Consider the following 22,037-nt stretch of genomic DNA (forward strand, 5'->3'; position numbering starts at 1 on the left):
CACATATGGTCCCACCTCACTAGACGTATGGTCCCACCTCACTAGACCTATGGTCCCACCTCACTAGACATATGGTCCCACCTCACTAGACGTATGGTCCCACCTCACTAGACATATGGTCCCACCTCACTAGACGTATGGTCCCACCTCACTAGACGTATGGTCCCACCTCACTCCACATATGGTCCCACCTCACTAGACGTATGGTCCCACCTCACTAGACATATGGTCCCACCTCACTAGACATATGGTCCCACCTCACTAGACGTATGGTCCCACCTCACTAGACGTATGGTCCCACCTCACTAGACATATGGTCCCACCTCACTAGACATATGGTCCCACCTCACTAGACATATGGTCCCACCTCACTAGACATATGGTCCCACCTCACTAGACATATGGTCCCACCTCACTAGACGTATGGTCCCACCTCACTAGACGTATGGTCCCACCTCACTAGACATATGGTCCCACCTCACTCCACATATGGTCCCACCTCACTAGACATATGGTCCCACCTCACTAGACATATGGTCCCACCTCACTAGACATATGGTCCTACCTCACTAGACATATGGTCCCACCTCACTAGACATATGGTCCCACCTCAATAGACATATGGTCCCACCTCACTAGACATATGGTCCCACCTCACTCCACATATGGTCCCACCTCACTAGACATATGGTCCCACCTCACTAGACATATGGTCCCGTCACACCACACTAGAATTATGGTCCCACCACACTAGACATATGGTCCCACCTCACTAGACATATGGTCCCACCACACTAGACATATGGTCCCACCTCACTCCACATATGGTCCCACCTCACTAGACGTATGGTCCCACCTCACTAGACATATGGTCCCACCTCACTAGACATATGGTCCCACCTCACTCCACATATGGTCCCACCTCACTAGACATATGGTCCCACCACACTAGACATATGGTCCCACCTCACTAGACATATGGTCCTACCTCACTAGACATATGGTCCCACCTCACTAGACATATGGTCCCACCTCAATAGACATATGGTCCCACCTCACTAGACATTTGGTACCACCTCACTAGACATATGGTCCCACCTCACTAGACATATGGTCCCACCTCACTAGACATATGGTCCCACCTCATTAGACATATGGCCCCACCTCACTAGACATATGGTCCTCGGTCCCAGTGAGAGGTTCAGTTATGTTTGATTGTAAAACAAAGACAGGTTGTAACCCCTTATAAGTGGTACACAGGGTTTTTGTGGGTAATCAAATGTGTGACCACTGAGTTGGCCACAGATCCGCCATATGTATCATGTCACATAAAAACAGTGTGTATATTCACCAGACTATGAAAATGTGATTTGTAAAACTGATAGACCTTTTCATTTTCTTAGTAATTTCAAAAACAGTAGTAGATATGATTGTTCAAGTCCCATTGACTATAATGGCAAATTCTGATGACAAGTAATCCAAAATAATATTAGGGTAATTTGAAAGAGTCATGGTTGCTGATCAAGGTTTTACGAATGAAATAGTGAAAATAAGTTTAAGAGACATTTTAAAGATGTTATATTCAAGATAATCACGGAAATCTACTTTCTTAAGTTAAATATGCTCTTTAAGTAACTAATTTGGCTGTATAAAATACAATACCTATTAGGCTTAAGATTTTTTGAGAAATTGGGACCAAAAGTACATCTATAGTCATTTACATTGAGACAGTTGATTATACTTACAAACACTTGAACGTACTATGCAATCACAGTGTTTATGGATGTAGTGTCATGGCTTACTATGACAAACTCATCAATTTCAGCACAAACAAACAGTATATCATGGCATCAGGTAATAATTACAATATCGCAAAACATTTATATGTCATCAAAAATAAAGGATTTTCATACATCAACTTGTTCCATATTTGCTTCAGCATTCTTTGTGATTTGTTTGTTTCAATTTAAGTACATTGCACAATGCTATTGCACAAATCAGTCTGTTTGTCAAAACATTACATCTGTCCATCCAACTTCTCCTAATGGAATAAATGATTTACACTCAAAGTTCAACTGTATGTACATGTATGTAGTTATTTTCACACAATTCCGTCACAGGTCCTAGTGGCCTGCAGAACATGGCTGCGCTTTAACATCTGGATGTTTTCATTCTGGAACACACAAACAAAATGATGGTAGTGGAAATATACAAGCAGAAATAAATAAACTGCATACGATGAAAAATGTCTAAAATAATCTCATGAACCTCAAGTATCAAGGCAACTATGATAGAAAGGGTAGTACCAGTACACCTAGTATACATGTGAGGACTGCTAGTATGCATGTAATGACTGCCTGTATACATGTGAAGACCATTTGTATATATGTGAAGACCACTAGCATACATGTGAAGACCACTAGCATACATGTGAAGACCACTAGTATACATGTGAAGACCCTTAGTATACAGAAGACCACTAGAATATATGTGGAGACCACTAGTATATATGTGAAGACCACTAGCATACATGTGAAGACCACTAGTATAAATGTGAAGACTGCATGAAGAAGTATTATTAACACAACTAGACACAACTGTAACGCTTGACACAACTATCATCAGATCATCAGACCAGTGTATGCTACTCAAACCAATATGTGTAAAACTAAGGCTAGTATTTGGTTATCAAACGTATTGATATAAATGATTTGATAAACTATTTAATAAGAGTATCGCTAGAACCTATGGATGCTCCCCTTATGCCCATTTTCTATGAAAAGGCAGAAATTGTAATACAATGTTCTGGTAGAAGGTGAAAGATTGTAGCATTACTATACACAAGTTGAAAAAATAATAACATGGAAAGATATGGGCCGGCTTGAGAATTGAATTTGAAAGAAAATATAAGCAATGAAATAAAAAAGCAGCAATTGAAATTCACAAATGTCAATAGAAGGTGAATATTGAATAAGGATCTTCAAACATTTCATAATGACAATGCCATCTATCTATATACCAAGTTTCATTTGAATTCCTTTAAAAACATTCCAAGATATGTCCATTATGAAGAAATATCAGGTTAAGGGAAGATAACTAAATAAATATATAGGATAATTATTACTGGGTACTACACTTTCTTTATTCCAACCTATTTATATAGTAAGTTTATTCGAATCCCTTAGGTACATTCCAAGATATAACCTGGACAAGCAGCCATTATGGAAAAATATAGGGTTAAGGAAAGAAAACTAAATAAATATGCAGGACGGGGTTATGATTCTTAGGTAATTCCTCTGATTTAAAGCTACAGTATCCCTTTATTAATTTCGGACCAGCACCCATTTTCGAAATTTTATCAGGTTACAACAGTGAGGAATATAACTATTAGCACCAAACTTTCTTCACTGCCATCTATCTTTATTTCAAGTCTCATTTAAATCTCTTAAGTATTTTTAAGATATGGCCCGGACAAACTCCCATTTTCTAACTATCAGATTAAGGTAACTCTCAGGGGAGATAATTAAAAAAATGCAGGGCAGGATAGTGGTTCTTGGGTACTGAACTTCCTTTTATTGCCATACATTTTTATTTAAGTATAATTTCAATCCCATACCTTTTTTCCAATTATGGCCCAGACGAGCACAAAAAAAAATGGTTAAGGGAAATATGAATGATGAATTATGGTTCTTGTGCACTGTGCTTCCTCTCATTGCCATATATCTATACTTTAAGATATTTTCGATCCCTTAACTATTTTTCAAGATATGGCCCAGAACATATAAGCAATTATACAATTATAAACATGGTTAAGGGGAATATGAATAATAGGATTATGGTTCTTGTGCACTGCACTTCCACTCATTGCCATATATCTATATTTGAAGTTTTATTTCAATCCCTTTAGATATGGCTCTGGCAAGTACCAATTATAAAAAAGGGGAGATAACTTATTAAATATGCATGACAGGATTACAGTTCTAGTGTACTGCACTTCCTCTCATTGGCATCTATTTATTGACCATATATATATTTTATTTCAATCTCTTGTGTATTTTACAACATATGGCCTGAACAAGCACCAATTATGAATAAATGTTCAGAAGAAACTATATTATTCAATTTTCAGATGGAATAACTAGTTATGTGTTTAATATGAATATATATATGTATGGATACTGCTTGTAGTGTTTTATGATATATGACAGTTTTACCTTCCACACAATAACAAGACCATCCACTCCACAGGAGACCAGGCTTTCATTATCACAGTTTAGCAGGGCCTGCAACACAAACACGCAACATGTATAGCCTGACGAATGACTTCTCACATCAATCACATTGTTGCATGCATGAAGTTGACTACATATTGGACTGAGAATAAAAGGGAGTGAGAAATATAACATTATGTTATGACTCAACAAAGGCAAATATGAACATAAATTTGATGATTTTAAAGAAGAAATTAATAATTGTTCTTTGAAAAATAATTCTGGATGATCATAATCGATTATCACTGATATTGGGCACCCATCGATGAGTACATGACTATATTCTGTTCTCCATGCTGCTGTTGGGAAGGTATAAATTTACTAAAGTGGAAAAAGGCATTGCGGTCATGCTTTATTTTCTGGCTAACAAGCGTGTTTCACTAAGTTTATTTGAAAACAGTAGGACTTTAAATCTGACCTCGGATTATTCAAGTCAAAACTAAGAAGCCGTTTGAATTGGAGAGAGAATCCCTCGCCCTGGGCAGAACTCACCTGTACAGGGCCATCATGGGCAAGACATTCACCGACAAGAGACACCCTCTGAACTTCCATCTTGTACCACATCTCATACAGTCTAAACAAAATTGCACAATGTACTGTCCAGTCACTGTAATCTACTACATATAATAAATGGTTTAAAAACTATATAAACAAACAGTGGGTTAGTGTGATAATGCTTTGATTTCAATGATAAACATTACACACTTAATATCTTAGCAAATCCTGACACCAGAGATGCATATTCCTAAAAACAAAAAAGCAACAGAACTATTACAACAGAAAAGAAGGTTACATAGTTGTAAACATGAGAAGCATCCAGTAGTGATTAATCTGTAAGTGTTGCCTTGACTGAGATATAGTTCCTAAGTAAGGAACTGTGTCCAATAGGCAAAAAGTGTGTGTTCAAGATGTAATCAAATTAATCAAAAGCCCATCAAGTATGGCAAATGTTTGACCTCTACAAAACAACCCACAATGACATGTGGACATGTTATGGTGATATATAAACAAACTAATTCCTGATAAAGTTACAGTCTGGACACAAAATATTAAAAAAAAAGAATGCTGTAATGTTCGACCTCATGAATGGTCATAAGAGGGACTTGTGCAGGTTGTTTCAATTCACTAAAGCTTGCAAAACAGACTAACAAACAATGTATACATGTATATTTTTATTCTGTGATATAAAACGTCGGGCTATAACACCATAGTGTCCATAATGAGGTCTATTGTCATACCCATGTTGTGCTATGAGGAACCTGGACGCCTCCCCCTGGTCCCCGTTGATACAGTCCCGTACAACATCCACACAACTCCACAGTCGGATAGCCCCATCAACTGCCCCTGTTGCTAAGTACAACCTGATACACATAACAGGATAGCTAAATACACTAACTGATAGAATTTTAACTCCTAACATCTGAACTAATTGTGGCTCAACTGTAAAGAGGAAGCCTAATTTATCAAATGCATCACTATTTTAATGAACAATTGTAAATTTCAGTACATAAAAATATGCCCAATGCATGAATCCATTGGAAACAAAGGATATTTCTTAAGTCTTAAAATGATCATACCCATCACAGAGGAAAGTCAAGTGGTTGATCTTGGAATGGTGAGCATTCTGCTTGTGAAGGACAGTCTTGCCAGTTTCTGTATCAAACAGGGCAAACCCTGTCCCTATGCCAGCACAAAGATAACGCTGAAAACACACAATTCCACAGGAATATTTTACATAAAAAAATGCAAGAAAGTCATTACCCAATGATATCTTTCATTACAGAGACACAAAATGTACATTGTACACAGATATCTTGTATTAACTCTTTCAGTGATAAGTTTCCTCTTTCATTACTGCATTATAAAGCATATAAGTACATGTAATTAAAAAACACAAAATAGATAGTCTCAAACAGAATTTAAATTCATCAGTTATCGGTGTACTGTATACTCACTTGATTTAGACAGATCAGTGTCTGTACACTGTATGGGAATGTTTTGTTTGGTCCTTCTGGGTCATTAACAGAGTTAAAACACAAGTATGAGGCCAGGGTGTCCGTATTCCACAGCTTAATTGTGCCATCCAGGGATGCACTTGCAAACACATCATCTAGAAAATAGCTTCAGTAACATTAAGATGCTTCACTGTTGAACACATTGCTAAAAATGTGAGCCATCATTGCCTACATTAGTACAAGCTTTGATGTGACTGTAAATCTCCTACTACCAGGGACATGGGCACATTTGGCCTTGAGGTCATTATTAGATGTTAGTTGAATAATGAACAACCCAACAGCAAAAACCTGTGGCTGTGGAACCCCTTGGTAATACAAATTTTGAATTCAGTGGTTTGATATTTGAACTATGTTGGTAAACAACTGGACAACACCACATACAAAATGTCAAAGCACTGAGCATTGCTGATGTTGAGAAGACTTTTATCATTTTCCCTTTCCATTCTAATGTCATGGTAATCGTTAAGCAGTGTCCTGTGATGAGTTGATATTGATTGTAAATATGACCATCCAACCGTCACTTGGCTCATTTATCAAAGCGTGATTCACCTGTGTTCTAGGTAGAGATTTTGTTTGGAGACAATGTTGAAAATGGATGAAGACAAACACAGGTAGATCAGAATGGTCTTAACAAACAGGTAAGCTAAAACTTACCAAACCCATTCCTATTTCAGCTATGTTTTTGTCTCAATGAAAGTCTTACTACATCTATGAATAAAGCAAGAAAATGGTAGCAGAGTACAGTACCTGTGACATGAACAAGGAATTTCACCGGCTCTCGATGGGAGGGAAGACGCTTAACCAGATTCAGCTCATTTGAGTGACTTATCACATACACCACTGCAGATAGAAAATAAGTGAGCTTCAGAAAGTGTGAAATGGTGTTATGCCGCAAAATGTTGTTTATAATTTTGAACAAGAAGCTTCACTAATAATAACATGAAGAGGCCTGAAGCAATGAAGACAACCAAAGATTAAATCTCTTACCTAAACCTTGCAACATACACATGGTATGGTTGAAAACCTTGAACAGCTAACATTCACATGGTAGGGATGATAACCATAAACAGCTAATATACACATGGTATGATTGAAAACCTTGAACAGCTAACATTCACATGGTAGAGTTGATAACTATAAACAGCTAACATTCACATGGTAGGGTTGATTACCATTAACAGCTAACATTCACATGGTAGGGTTGATAACTATAAACAGCTAACATACACAATCAGGATAGGGTTGAAAACTATAAAAAGCTAACATACACATGGCCAAAAGTAGCATCTTACCCAGATTTTTGTCACTGGCAGTCACTATTCTGTCATTGCTCATGTTGATCATCATGCAAATATCATCTGAAAATTTCAGCTCGCAAATGACAAATCTCTCAGCAAAAAAGGAAGTAGCTCAATTAGAACAAACAAATACCTGTAGATAAGTTTGGATAAATAATTAGTAGTTAAATTACCTAGAATTATAAAGATAAACATTCTAACCAAGTTCCATATGATAAAGAGGCATTAAACAATATCCAACAATGAACTCTTTGTTGTAAGCATAGGTAAAAAATAAACAAAATGAAATAACCAACAACAAATTGAAAATGCTGATTAACTCACACAGCATTATTACAGCTTGTAATGTCAAAATAATATTCTTTAACCAAAACTGAGGCACATACTCTCCTCACTGGACTGTGTGTAGGATGCAAGGAGGCTGCAGCTTGGTGACCACAGACTGAGGTTTTCTCCCCCTGAACAGAAGGCACCCTCACTGCCACAGAGCAGGAGGCACTTCACAGACGACTGGTGGTCAGTCAGCACATGCAGGCAGTCACCAGTCTCCAAATCCCATATCTGAAACCATGATTACATGCCTTGAACAAAATCACTGCCTATAAGATCAAACTGATTTTAAGTTTATAAACTGAGATGTTATCTTGAAATACAACAACAACATTTAAGCCTAAATCAGCAGTTCAGCAAATAAACAATATTCAAAGCACCTTTTAAATATTAAAAATCAAAAGTGCATTGCAAGCTGAAAATCCAGTAACTGAATCAATGTTATTAGTAAGATAGATATTTAATTATTTCCACAGCATGCTAATTAGCTCAAGTTAATTATTTTTTGTTTATTAGTCAGAAAACACAGGATCTTAGTATCTTAGGAGTACAACTTTACCAGTATACTGATAGATTTTCTCAGGGACAGACCAAAATTTGTTATGCTGCAAATCAAAATGCACTTATTCAAAAAGTAGAGCTTTAGAAAGTCAATGATATATGTGTTTTTTACCCTTATTTGTTTATCTGAGGAGCCAGTGGCCAGTTTGATCCTGTGAGTTGTATAGTCAGGCAGCCGGAGCATGTATGTGATGGGCCGTGAGTGTCCACTCAGGGTGACCAGCTTGTAGCCAAACTGGATGTCCCACACAATTGCCAAGTTGTCATCTGCTGTTGAGACACACCTTAACAAAAACAAAAACAAAAATTACAAAAGATCGTTAATTGTATTTTTATAACTCTTTTACCTCAAGACAAATTTTGTAAACCAGATAGGTACTTTTCACTGTGGTCATAGAGTATAGCCTTCAATACTTGTAAACTTGTAATGAGATCATATATAATGCATATAGGTACAAGTATATATCAGTAAAGTTACTCTAAACATGGGGTTTTGTTCAATGTTCATACAAAAAAACATGAAAAATATAAACACAAACTTAAAAATTACAAATCTTATTTTAAATAAGATGTTTTTTTTATTCAAATGACCTAAATATCCATTATTTTTATCATGTTAAATCCTAACACATAACAAAAAAGAAATCTTAATTTAATTAAATAAAGGCAGACTTGAAGTTTTAAAAAAAATGAATACATTTATAAATAAAGACAGACTTACTTAAAATTTATAAGAAAAAAAGTTACCAATCAGTACAACAAATCTGACTTCTTTTTAAAAAAACATCTTGAAATCAACTTATTCTCAGCTGTTCATACATTATTTTCAAAACCAGATATCAATGACAGAAACCCTTCCCAACCTCTTAGAATCAATTTTAAGAAGGATCCTGACAATGTCATTGTGCCCGTCCAGAAACAGGAGCTCAGTGAAGGGGTTATATGGCTGGTTCTCCCGGATCTCATCCACAGGCACCTCCCGCTGAAAAACACAAACACATTAATTCAATTTGGTTTTGAAATGATGCCCTTTGACTTTGTACAAGGATCTTCAAAAAGATTACATAAAGAAATTCTACAGCCTCGCAAGTCACTGGAAATAAAGAATGATTCAGAATTTTAGATTGTACTGAAGAATGGCTTTAAAACACGTTATTTTATATTTTACATGTGTGTACATTTTTAAATACTTTTTAACAATTTGCATGAAGCATTACTTACTATCTTTCCAGGTTTTTCAGGATTGGACCAAAGCTTTTTGAACATCGACATCCTCACCAGTCATCTGAAAATACAAACCTTTAATGTTCACTACTGCCTCTTGCGATAAATTGCGCGGATAATTTAGTGTCGAGTATTCAATCTTGTGTGGGCGGTGTCAGGTTTCATTATGTTTTGGCCTGTTCTATATAATAATCAGCCCAGCACTATACGCCCATCAATGGAGACACCAGTATACTGGATACTCTCTGGTGGACATTAACATGGAGCAACCAAGCCACAAAAATGCACGTTTAGGGACTTTTTTTAAATAAAACTATTTTTTTATAATAACCTGGTATTATTCATTATTGGCCCCTTACCTAGCACTTCTGGCATGGAATGGCTAATCTGTAAAATGGCAACTACATGTATGTGTATGTCGTTAACAAAATATTTTCAGTACTAAGGATTTACCAGCGTTGGTTACTCTTTATATTTAGATAATCCGAGAATAATTTAATCCCTTAAACACTGGTAAACAGTAAGGACACTTCATTATTTAATTAATCTGCTGTGTTATACAAATGGGTATATTTGATATAAGGGAAGTAACCGCTTCTTAATACATTTCTGTCGAAAATGGCGAAATTCAAGTCAAGGGACGTAGCTGTTAATAATGGCACAAAAGGAAACCATGTGTGTAAGTATTTGTAAACACTAGACTTTTATTACGAATATGGCTTTATGGACTTAAACATCGCCTTGTTGAAGAAGTAAGTCATAAAAAGTATAAACTCTAATATCTTTTTTTGTAGAGGTCGGGCATGTCAAACTCGAATTCAAGATTTAATAAACAATTGTAACATGTTTACGCGAATTTCTTAGATGTGAAGTACATGTCTGAATTAAGTTCAAGGGCCTCATAGATGGTACAAACGCTGTTCGAGGTCGATTGTGGAGGTTTATATATAAGGATGGTCACAAATTTTTTGGGTCTGGACCTAGTTTTGGTCACAACTGACCCTAATATAGGGTCCTGGCACCGAGACAACCCCCTTTGGTCACGAGTCATCATCATCATCATCATCATCATCATCATCTTCATCTAAAGTCATCGTCTCACTCAAATTTAGCATTTTCTTGATGTGATAAAATACTGAGCACACACAGCAGTCGTAAAAGGTTTTTTAGATTTAAAACACTCAATTTTTACACTTGGTTAATTAGAATTGATTAAAACAGACACAGAGTATTTCATCATCTATTCTAAGTGGCTGTCAACTAGTCTTTGGACGATTTTTTTACTATGGCAGACTCCAGTTACAGGCATTCATAAGGAATGTAAAAATGAAAAAAAGTACTCCTCATCGCTCATAATTGTAACTACATCATCATCATCATCATCATCATCATCTTAACTTCTTATGAAGTTAAGTGGTTGCATACATGCCATATCCCCCGGAGGGGGATAAAATCCCCCGGAATTTCGACCCATCCCCCGGTCTCCCGGAGGGGGATGAAAATCCCCCGGAATTAAAGTGTTTAAAATTACGCAAATTTATCACAGGGTTTAATTATATATGCCTGTTTACAGTTATAATGCCCTTCCTGTCTTGAAGCTTAATTGGATTATCAACTGATGGTGTGTTTTAACAACACCTATTGGGTGACACTTAATAAATCAGCAGGGCACATTTCATGTATTGTTTTGATTGAAACTGACAGAATTTGCGTAAGAAATGTCAATTAGACTGGTCAGATAAAAGGACGATTTTCATTGGTTAAAGCTATAATTTTTATCCAATCAGAGAGGATGTAACAAATTAAAGCGTTCTTCATAACATGTGTCATTGTCATCAAAAGGATTGATAATTAAAATGTGACAGTAAATTATTCATTAAAGAAAAGGATTATTATAACTAATAGACAATGCTGTTCTTTGTTATGCCTCACTAATATGTTTACATACATGACATTGACATATGTTTACATACATGACATTGACCTTCATCGCAAATATCGGAAAATAACAGAACTTCCAGAAGAGAAACTGAAAGTAGACAATTCGGATGAAATGACTTTTATTTATTTATTATGGTGGTGATGTTTTTATTTTTTGACCAATGCCAAAAGAAGATATGTTTATGAACTTAAACAATAAATTATGCATTTGCTTTTTATCAGAAGCAAACAAATCTGACTATTTGGGAACTGAAATGAAAAATATTGATAATTCATTCCATTCTCTCTAATAGTCTGAAAGTCATCATTTATGATCATAGGCAGCAGATTTTGTATCCAATTTTAGAGGAAGGTAAGCCCATTAAATTGTCTCTGAAACATATTTTTCTGTGAAGTATTCTATTTTGCAAGTGAGTGATTTTATTATGCAATATGGTTGTGTCTCATAAAAATATAGATGAAGTGCTGGAAAAAGGGGTAAACAAGGTGAATTGGCATGTGTGTCATGCCCGTAATGCTACATGGCAATGATGAAAATCCCCTGGTATGTGACCAAAATCCCCTTAAATTCTGGACATAATCCCCTCAGGAGCCTTTCAAAATTATGGCAATTTGTTTTTTTTCGTACTTGCGTCTTAAAATACTTTGAAATTTTGCTGAATTAGATCTGCTAAAAAATCCCCCTGAATACTACCAAAATCCCCCTGAATTTTCAGACTTTTGAACAAATCCCCCTGAATGGTCTCCAGAAAATATGGCATGTATGTGGTTGCCTCACTCAAATTGAGTATTCCTGCAATGTGATAAAATACTGAGCGCACGCAGCACCTGGAAAAGGCTTCTTACATCTAAAACACCGATTTTTACACTTGGTTTAAAAGAATTGATAAGAAACAGAGAATTTTATGCCCACAACGAATTGATCTTTTGTTCATCGGATCAGCGCTCCTAAAAATCGAAAAGAAGAGCCTGCACACATTTATTGGCTGTACTGATTTTTTTACTTATGAATTTCCCCTATATTCTGAATTTCTGTTACCAAGATATTAAACCTGCAAAGTCGACTTCACATTTTTTTATTGCAGGTATTTCCATGCTATACTTACTTCGCGAAATAGCTGATATTTGTTTACAGTCTTTTTTTGTGCGGAACATTTTGCACAATGCACTATTGTTATTCTTTTCTCTTTTCCAGGATTAATTTTCAGGTTACGTTCAGTTTTTGTTATGTTAAATACAACCGGTTTTATGTGAAAATCAGTGTCATAGTCAATGGATTATAGCCTTCAGTTAACAACAGCAGTTTTCACAGCATCGAAGGACATATTTATTTATGTGTGTTTTAAGTAATTTATTATTTTGAACTCAAAATTTAGTGCTAAATGATGAATAAATCAGATTTTGAGTCCAAAACTTATCTTCAAATACACGGACACACAAGTATTAAACAATAATTTTAAACCTGTTTATAATTTTTTTAATTATAAAATTTTAAAATGCACTCCTCTGTATTTGTATACTCATTTAAGTGTTATAAACAGATGAATAAGTAGGACAAACTTACATTTTATGTTTTAGAATGTTTTCTCAGGTTGTGGTCTTATCACACTTATTTTCTTAATTGAAAAGTCACAGGCAGTAAAATTATGTTGAAAAAAAATCACTGATTGATTAGTATTAAAGGGTCTCTTTGTTTATCTTGCTTACTGGCATTGAAGCAATGGCAACAGTCATGTTATTCTTTTGTCCAGACAAGGTCTTGAAATGGAAACATTGTTATTCCACCAACTGCTCTTAATATTATTACTGGTGCTTTATTTGCAGATTGTTTGATACTGCTTCAATTATATTGTCCCAATATTCAATCTATAGTGGCATATATTTTTTAAATATTCTCTGTTTTATTAACGTCTTCTGTCATGTCAAAGTCACAACAGTTTTATCATATGCTTCAAGTAGGTCCAATTTAGACCTGATCCTATATTTGGAAAAGCTCAAATGATGAACTACTCTTATGAGTCTTAAAAGATTTATTGTAATAGTATGTTAGATAAGTATGGCATGAATCCAATAGTTGTTCTTTTTTTTGGTATTCGAATAACTGCACGTTAATACTGTAAGGAATGCTGTCTTTATAATATATATCCATGTTTAAATTGCTGTGGCAATGAAACTGAACAGTGAAGCACTGGATTGTATTGCCATTTGTTTAATATTGAGACAGATATTCATGCGATATAATCAAAACCTTTTCATTTATAACTGAGAACCTTTTTTCCAATTAAAAAGCATTTCTTTACATAATTTTATGTTTGGTAAGAAATAAGCTTTTTACTAATATATTTTATTTTTTGCTTGCTCGTTCCTATTTTTTCTGGCAAAATCCATAGAACAAATGATCAACTTGTTGTGACCTTAGCAACATGACTACTGTTGAATCAGTTTGATCACACCTTTACAGCCACAAGTGTATAACTTCATAGACTTGTTTAAACCAATCAGAGTTTTTAATTGTATCACTCTTTTGTCAACAATATATGTATGTGCAGGTTAAAGATATGGAACACATCTGATACTAAACTGAAAACTTTGACTAGAAAATACTTTAAATCAAAATGATATTTACATTCAACATTTGTCATTTGATCGAAGATATGTAAAATTATGTATTTCAGAGATTCATGTAAATTTGAAGGCATTATTTACAAGATACAGACAAGATGGAGGCTACAGAGGAAAGAAAGTTGGACTTTGCTCCAACAGCGAGCATTGACAAGGTGGCCCTAAATAACAAGGTAGGCATTGGTGGTCTTTGTAAAAGTTATTTAAATTGCAGCTGTTTCTATGCTGGCTAATAAAGACATTGCCTCTTAACCAAATATGAAAGTTCAAACAAAGGACTGTCCTTGCTTAAAGATGAAAAGTTGAGGTATAGTAATAGCCCTGGGATCATTGTGAGCATAACTAAAATGTTATCAAAATATTCAAATCGCAAGGCTTATTACATACTTTAAAATTAAATATAGTTGAGTGATGCCCTTTGACTGAACATAAAAGAAGAGACAATTGTTGGATTAAGGTGTTTTTTTTAAGTTAGATTATACCTGTGTCGTTATTATGAGAAGTTGATTTATGAAATTACAAAAAGGGTATAAAAAGTATATACTTTATTTAAATTTATAATATAATATTGGCCTTGATGTTATACAGCTTGTTACCAATGTTTCAGGTTGTGAATATGAGGTCTGTGGTTCAGAGAGCCAAGCTGTATGTGATCAACGATCTAACAAAAAAGATGAAGAAGCTGAGGAATAAAAAGTTAGTCATCTTTTCTATAATACATTTTGAAGTTTACATGAAGAACTACTTTCTTGTCTTTTACATTTTGAAGTTTACATGAAGAACTACTTTCTTGTCTTTTTGTGTGTATAAGTAATGAGCTAAATGGTTTGTGTCAATAAAACAAAAGGGCAAATAGATCTTAATATGATAACATATTGTTTATGGAAATATTGGCACCAGCATAATAACAAAACAAATAGTTAAATGAATCAAGCTTGTTACAAAAAGAGTGGGTCAAGTTCTTTCCCTATTCACCACTCCCCCCTGCCTTATAATGAAGGTGATGGACTTCGGAATCATTTCCTTTTTTCAGAGGATCAGATGAGCAAAAGGAAAAGAATAGTCAGAAAGCAGACCGTCTTGTTGAAGAAATGAAAATAATAAAGGTAGTAAGGAACTTGATAGTAGTTTTCAATTAATGCACAGTATTTATATAAATGTACCGGTACATAAAATCAAATATAAATGATAATAATAGTAAAAATTACTGTACCTGAAGTCCCTTTAATATTATATGCTGTTTTTCTTTTCCAGATCCTGCGGCCAGACTATATCTCAAAGTATGCTCTTGGCTCAACAGAAAAGTTCAGTAATCTTGTAATGAAAGTAAGTCATATATAATTAGGGTTTGAAAATAAGTCTCAAATCATGATAGATCATTCGAAATAATCGGTCACATCATTCTGATCAATTTTTTTTTTTATGAAATCCAAATTAAAAATTTGTAATAATTAGGGATGGCAACGAGTACCCGAGTACTCGATCGAACGTCCGAGTACTCGAGTACCAAATTACTACTCGAGTACTCGGATTTTTTTTAAATCTATAAAAAACACCAAATACACGATTTACAGACAAAATATCAGATCTGTATAGTTGCCAAGAGGACAATTTACGGTCCCACTAATCCCCGCTGTGTACACAATTGACCTCAATCAATTAGTTGACAGTTGTTGTAAAAGTTGCAATCGGTCAACAAAGGACCCCTATTTCAAATTAGCACTGATATCAATTAGCGAAGTTTTGATAGCGGTACTTTCACCTACACATTCTATTGTATACCAATTAGAAACCTTTCACCAAACAATGGACGCTAACAGCGAAACAGTATCGACCGACGAGAATAGATTTCTTAATGGGCGTATTTTTGCAATGATCATCACAATTGATTGGTTGATATTTTAAATCAAGAATTATGAATATTAATGAGGTAAACAACAATTACACAGTACGAAAAACTACCATTTAAAAAAAATGTAGAGTAAACAACTGAACTTCGTATTGAATTTCGTTCTTTTGTTATGTATGCTATTAATTTTCGTTCATTGTAATTTTGATTGTTGTTCATTTCTGCAGTGCATACTTGTATAAGATAAAACGAATAAGACAAATTAAAAGCCTGAAACAACATTTGTTTTCTTTTTATATTATTTTTTTGTTAAAATACGTAATGAAAGTTTACTTTAAAGGTGAAAATGACCAATAATACGACCAACGCACAATATACGTCATTAACGATACATGTATACACAATCTTGTCTTCGTGAACACATATTCAATTTTTCCGAGTAATCGAGTACCCGAGTACTCGATCGAACGATCGTCCGAGTACTCGAGTATTAATGTTACTACTCGTTGCCATCCCTAGTAATAATACATAAATAATTGCACGAAACACCGAATGAACTTGAAAACTAATTCTTAATTATGTAATTATTATGTATACATTTATATTTTTGTTAATTCAGTTTTTTTTTTCAATGATAACTTAAGATTTTTAGCTGTCAAAAATACAAACTAATTTATACTGTTGTTTCACTATTTTTTTTACCATATTTTTCTCCTTTATGAGAAAAAGTCACATGTGATAATAAGATCCAGGATAATGCAATCAATTATTGGCAACCATAGTAAACTATCAATTCTCAACAATACTTGATCCTCATTTTATCCCTTATGAATGTTCAACTGACAAAACAGTTTTTTGGTCTTTGGGGACAGGTTGTGTGTCCTTTAAATAGGATTTAACATCAATTGTTGTCACAAATTGAATAAAAGTATATGGACACAAAATAGATAAACATTAAATTATAAGATAATGTTTAGCATATTTGTTGTCTAAATTACATACAATAATGATTTTTCGTGCTTATTTGTTATATTGTTATAAAAGGCTTAACATCATATATCGTATTATCAAATCTGTTATTAATGGCCTACATTGTATTTACAATTTCAGCCAAGTACAACCATGGAGCAGAGAGCTCTTGCCAGGCTTTCAGAGCAGAAGTTTATTCAAGAAAAGGTAAACGGGTTCAGGTCAGAGCATGCAGACTGGAAGGACCTGGCAGCCTTCCTCATAACCAAACATACCGCCAGGGAGTTCCAGAAGAAAAAGTCCAAGGAAAAACTCCAGAAGTTAGAGACCAATGTGAAGGCATCAGAGACATTAATACAAACATACCTGGGTGGTAAACTGACCAGTATAAAGGCTGGAAAGTCTGATGACAGTAGCGATGGTGATGATGTTGATGATAGTCATGGTGCAACAAATGAACACTTGCACAAATCTGACATTCAAGAAGGTGAAAATGATTCTGTAGTATTACAAACTGGTAAAAATAAAAAGCCTTTAATTGGTGAAAAACTTATGTCAAGGAAACTTGCTATTAAACAGAAACCAATTGAGAAGAACTTGTCCGAAGCACAGCAGGCTTTAGAAATAAAGAAAAAGTTCAGTTCTTTGATTGATAATGAGAATGATAGTGAATCAGACAATGAAAGTAGTTCTGAGGAAGATGCTGAAGAGCTGCATCATACAAGCAGCAAGCTAATTAAAGGAAACCAAAGTGTCAAATTAAAAATGAATAGTGACGATGATTATGAATCATCTTCCAGTGATGAAGATAACAATGACAGTGAAGACAATAAGGGTGATGATTATGTTAATGATGATGATGAACCATCTTCAGATGATGAAGATAACAATGAGAGTGATGACAATGGGGATCAGGATGATAATGATGATGATCCCGATGAAGAATCATCTTCAGATGATGAAAATAAGGATGATGATGATGAGGAGGAGAAGGTGAAGAAGGCCGATTTTAAACCCAAACAAAAACAGAAGATTGTTCCAAAATCAAAGGTAGAAGGTGAAATGATAATCAAGAAATTAAATCTTAAAGATGTAAGTGAGATTGAAGATATTCCTACAATACTGACTTCTAAGATACCAGAAAAAAAGGAGAAAAAAAGGGTAAAAGATGTATTCTTTGCATGCAGTGACAGTGAAAATGAGACTGATGAAGAAACAAAGTTTGAAAGTAAAAGTGATGCAGTTGAAATGGATGATGAGGCAAAAAACAATGAACTTGAGACAGAAAGTGTCTATTCTAAAATAAATGCTTTTACAACAACCTTTGTTGGTTCTCTCAGTTCGGAAAAGATGATGGAATGCAATGAAAAACAGTTCAGAACTAACAACCAGTGGAAGAAGTTACGACAAGAACGAAAGACTGGACATGAAGACATGAGGTATAAGCATTAAATATACATGATATATAATAAATTAATAATTCTATTAACTATGAAAGTAACCATTGTTGTAGTGTGGGATTCTTGTAATGTTAAACTGAGGATTTTTCATTTTGTTATTTTTTCAATTAAGATTTTCACTAAAATGCATTAAATTTTGGTAAAATATATTTTGGAATAAATAAATGTACTGGTTTAAAAAAATCACTTTAAGACATTTATTATTTAAATTCAAGTGTCCATTATGACTAAGAAAAAACAAAAATCACAGTTCTTCAAATTTAATTTAAGGACCAAATGTCTGTAAATGTTTAGGATGTCTCAGTTTGAGTTTTAGATATATATTTATTTTTATTTTAATATTTTCATTTTTTTTTCAAGTTCTCAAAATTTAGGCATTCCATGGAAAATATTTTGCTTAAGAAAAATTCACTCTGTGTGAGTTGTGAGATCCAATAATAGATACATGTTTTATACATGCTCCCTCTGAATTTCATTAAAACATATTGAAAAAGAAACTTTAAGGAGAAAGGTATAAAACACCAATAGTACAGCTGTAAAGAGATGTGCATAAATACCACAATCATTTGAAGAAAGTCTATTAAAGTTTGCTCAGTATGAATATAGAATATAAATGATCTATTTAGGCACAATTTTGCTCAATATGAATTATGTATAATATTGTCTTGGCACACCTGTTTACAGTTACGGGACAGTTAGCTTACAGTTTTAGTTTTTTGTGACATTGCAAAATGCATCTGCACACTCTGTTTTAAAGAAATGATTGGTGTAGTTCTAGTTGACCTTTTTTTAAGTTTTAGTTATAACTCTTAATAATGAATGGCTACAAAATAGCTTATCCTCTGTGAAAACAATGATATATAGTTATACTTATTTGTAAGCAAACACATTAAAACTGCTTTGATTCATTATTTTAGCGAATTCCATGATACTGCTAAGAGAGAATATAACTCCCGAGGTCGTGGCAGTTCAAGGGGTGGTTTCAGTGATTTCAGAGGCCAAGGTAGAGGTGGACAGAGGGACGACAGGAGTGGACGGCCCGAGTATCGTTCATTTTCCGAGAGAGGGAGAGGTGGAGGGAGAGGTCGTGGGTCAGCTAGAGCTCACGGGGAGAGAGGAAGTAGGGGCATGGGAGACAGGGGTGCAGGAAGGGGCTCCAGTTGGGGTGCCAGCCGCACTTCAGATAACAAGGGTATATATTTTTTATTCAATAAAAATCAATATAAAGAAAACAGTAACAGGCTTTTTGATATAAAAGTGTTTAACTAATTAGAATTATGCTAATTGTTAGTGTTCAAGCTTGTCATATATATATATACTAGCAATTGAAATCAGGTAGTAGTATTTTGTAATTGTTTTTCATTTTATAGCTGGTTCATCTTCAACGGAAAAGCTGCATCCATCTTGGGAGGCCAGCAGGAAGCGGAAAGAGCAACAGACTGGTTCACTTCAAGTGTTCACGGGAAAGAAAATAAAATTTGATGACTGAAAATCATCAGTGGCATTATGTATTGTTGTGATATTATTGTAGATAAGATAATATTAAACCATTTATGATACATATATCCTTATCTTTAATTTATGTTCCTACATGTATATATGATGTCATCTGGTCATCTGCATGTTTTATGTAGCAGTATTAAGTTCACTGGAATAAAGCAGTTTGAAACAAAATTCTTTAAAAAAATCATCTTTGTAATAGATCTTGGCAGGCAAACTGGCACTTCCTTGAAAAAGCTTGTATCAGGTAAAGGTCACAGTAACAGAACGTTTGGACATTCAAAAACCTTGGCAGTGGCGTAGATGGCAATTTCGACCAAAGATGGTTGTATATATATATATATAAATAAATGCACCCCAAAAATCACCATTTCTGGTTGAAGCTGCCACCCATTGGTTAAAAAATATTGGCAATAAACAGCCTTTAAATTTAAAGATGCCTTTTGTTCTGAAACCACTACCAGTAAGATTTCTGACAAAACTCAAAGTGACATTACAGAGTATTAAGCCATATTCAATTAAGGATTTGTTTGTGCTTTGTGATTTATGTACTGGCTTAATACTTTCAAACACTTATGATACCTAATACAAAGTTTGTATTTACTCATTATTTTCATTTTTGAGGAAAATGATTACACAGCAATATGTTTCACTATTGAACTGGATGAAGTTTGTTCAAACATTGAAAGAAATATAGTTTTACAATTTGAAGGCCAACTTAAGCTTTCACAGAATGGGATTAATACTCCTGCATGACCATGTCTCGGAAATATTGCCTAGATAGAATAAGTGGAAGAAATAAGTGGAACTTGCCACAGAATTGTCAATAATGTAGAGACATGAGAAAGATTGGACCATATTGGTACTGTAATGAATGACCATATGTAACACATAACCTTGACCTGTCAATGGGTCATATTAGTGACAGCTACTATGTAGGAAAACTGTTTAAATAAAACAAACTAAGAAAGGTTTAAACATTTTCCGTATGTTTTTCTTTATATTAACATTTAAGTCCATTTATTGATACATATGTAGTTTTTGCCACTGTTTCTATTATTTAAGCCATGTTATGTTCACTTATACATTACTAAAATCACTCATTCATAAGGACTGGATTCATGTAGAAGGGACCCAACAGTGTGTTACTTTTACCAAAAATGCACATGTAAAGCATGCACATGGAATACTGACCTCAGTCATGTTACATGTCTTCAGCTATTCTTATGCCACTGAAGAGTGGCATATAGTATTCACACTGATAGCTGGCTGTCCATTACAAAACTATGTCCACACAAAAATTGGAGAACAGTTTCACAGTCAAGGTCACTGTCAACAGCAGAAAGCTTGCCCAGTAGATGACCCCTTTAGTTTGGGGTCAGTAGTTAAAAGGTCACGTCACTGTCAATGTCTTATAAAAACTTTGTCAGTACAATGATTCCAGAAAGGTTTGCTCTACAAGTATCAAACATAAGTGGAAGGCTGTCATTCACCAGCAGCTGACTTTTGATTTTGAGGCATGCAAGGTCAACAGTTAATAATCAGTGCTTTTTTTCTCTAACATTCGTGATTGAATAATCTCTCAAAATTTTCTGACAAAAGCAGCCCTCAGGAGGTATGTTTGACCAAAAAAAAATCGCAACACTGAGGTAACCTACTATCAGTTTAAACTTTATGAATGTATATACACTGGAATTATTTATTATATAGGGACCTTGACAGAGGCTTACAACCCAAGCGTTACAGAACATTCCGACACATTTAAATTTAGGTAGTTAAACTGTAACAACAAAGGGCTATTGTATTGACAATGCAATACATAAAGTAGTTGCTGTGTTGTTGACTAATGTGCTTACTTGAAAAACCTTAACCACAATTTCTGGTTTGAACAGTAAATGGAAAAAAAATCCCTTGTATGCAAGGAAGATTGTTCTCCCATGTCAGATAAGTAGATCCAAAAATTTAACCATGCTACAAATTCTTACCTTTCTCACAGG

General features: G+C 34.5%; 2 protein-coding genes across 4 annotated transcripts; one reads left to right on the forward strand and one right to left on the reverse strand.

Annotated features, from left to right (window-relative positions):
* Window positions 1-1,561: 1,561 nt before the first annotated feature.
* Window positions 1,562-10,282, reverse strand: LOC128228461 (WD repeat-containing protein 41-like). Of its 2 annotated transcripts, none has more exons than XM_052939779.1 (13): window positions 10,153-10,282; window positions 9,697-9,760; window positions 9,339-9,457; window positions 8,588-8,759; window positions 7,971-8,145; window positions 7,579-7,644; window positions 7,034-7,126; window positions 6,227-6,381; window positions 5,849-5,973; window positions 5,510-5,632; window positions 4,764-4,845; window positions 4,215-4,283; window positions 1,562-2,173 (listed from the first exon to the last, which is right to left on the reverse strand). In XM_052939779.1, exons 2-13 carry the CDS (start codon window positions 9,745-9,747, stop codon window positions 2,102-2,104), a joined length of 1,302 nt encoding a protein of 433 aa, XP_052795739.1. In that variant the 5' UTR covers window positions 9,748-9,760; window positions 10,153-10,282; the 3' UTR covers window positions 1,562-2,101. The 2 variants fall into 2 exon arrangements, with proteins under 2 accessions (XP_052795739.1, XP_052795740.1); XM_052939780.1 differs by having other exon boundaries at window positions 10,059-10,190.
* A 39-nt stretch (window positions 10,283-10,321) lies between these two features.
* Window positions 10,322-20,099, forward strand: LOC128226540 (serum response factor-binding protein 1-like). Of its 2 annotated transcripts, none has more exons than XM_052936471.1 (8): window positions 10,322-10,378; window positions 14,316-14,435; window positions 14,870-14,958; window positions 15,296-15,368; window positions 15,517-15,588; window positions 17,222-18,519; window positions 19,458-19,732; window positions 19,911-20,099. In XM_052936471.1, the coding sequence occupies exons 2-8, from the start codon at window positions 14,361-14,363 to the stop codon at window positions 20,027-20,029; spliced, it is 2,001 nt and encodes a 666-aa protein (XP_052792431.1). In that variant the 5' UTR covers window positions 10,322-10,378; window positions 14,316-14,360; the 3' UTR covers window positions 20,030-20,099. The 2 variants fall into 2 exon arrangements, with proteins under 2 accessions (XP_052792431.1, XP_052792430.1); XM_052936470.1 differs by having other exon boundaries at window positions 10,350-10,451.
* The last annotated feature ends 1,938 nt before the right edge of the window (window positions 20,100-22,037 follow it).

Source organism: Mya arenaria, chromosome 3 (assembly GCF_026914265.1).
Source record: "Mya arenaria isolate MELC-2E11 chromosome 3, ASM2691426v1".
NCBI lineage: Eukaryota > Metazoa > Mollusca > Bivalvia > Myida > Myidae > Mya > Mya arenaria.

Coding starts and splice junctions, on each gene's coding strand:
- LOC128228461 (XM_052939779.1), bottom strand. CDS start 9,747: ATGTCGATGTTCAAAAAGCTTTGGTCCAATCCTGAAAAACCTGGAAAG. Junction 8,146..8,587: donor CCTCAGATAAACAAATAAGG/GTAAAAAACACA, acceptor TCATGGTTTCAG/ATATGGGATTTGGAGACTGG. Junction 4,846..5,509: donor TTCCTCATAGCACAACATGG/GTATGACAATAG, acceptor AATTTTGTTTAG/ACTGTATGAGATGTGGTACA.
- LOC128226540 (XM_052936471.1), top strand. CDS start 14,361: ATGGAGGCTACAGAGGAAAGAAAGTTGGACTTTGCTCCAACAGCGAGC. Junction 14,436..14,869: donor AGGTGGCCCTAAATAACAAG/GTAGGCATTGGT, acceptor CCAATGTTTCAG/GTTGTGAATATGAGGTCTGT. Junction 15,369..15,516: donor AAGAAATGAAAATAATAAAG/GTAGTAAGGAAC, acceptor TTTCTTTTCCAG/ATCCTGCGGCCAGACTATAT.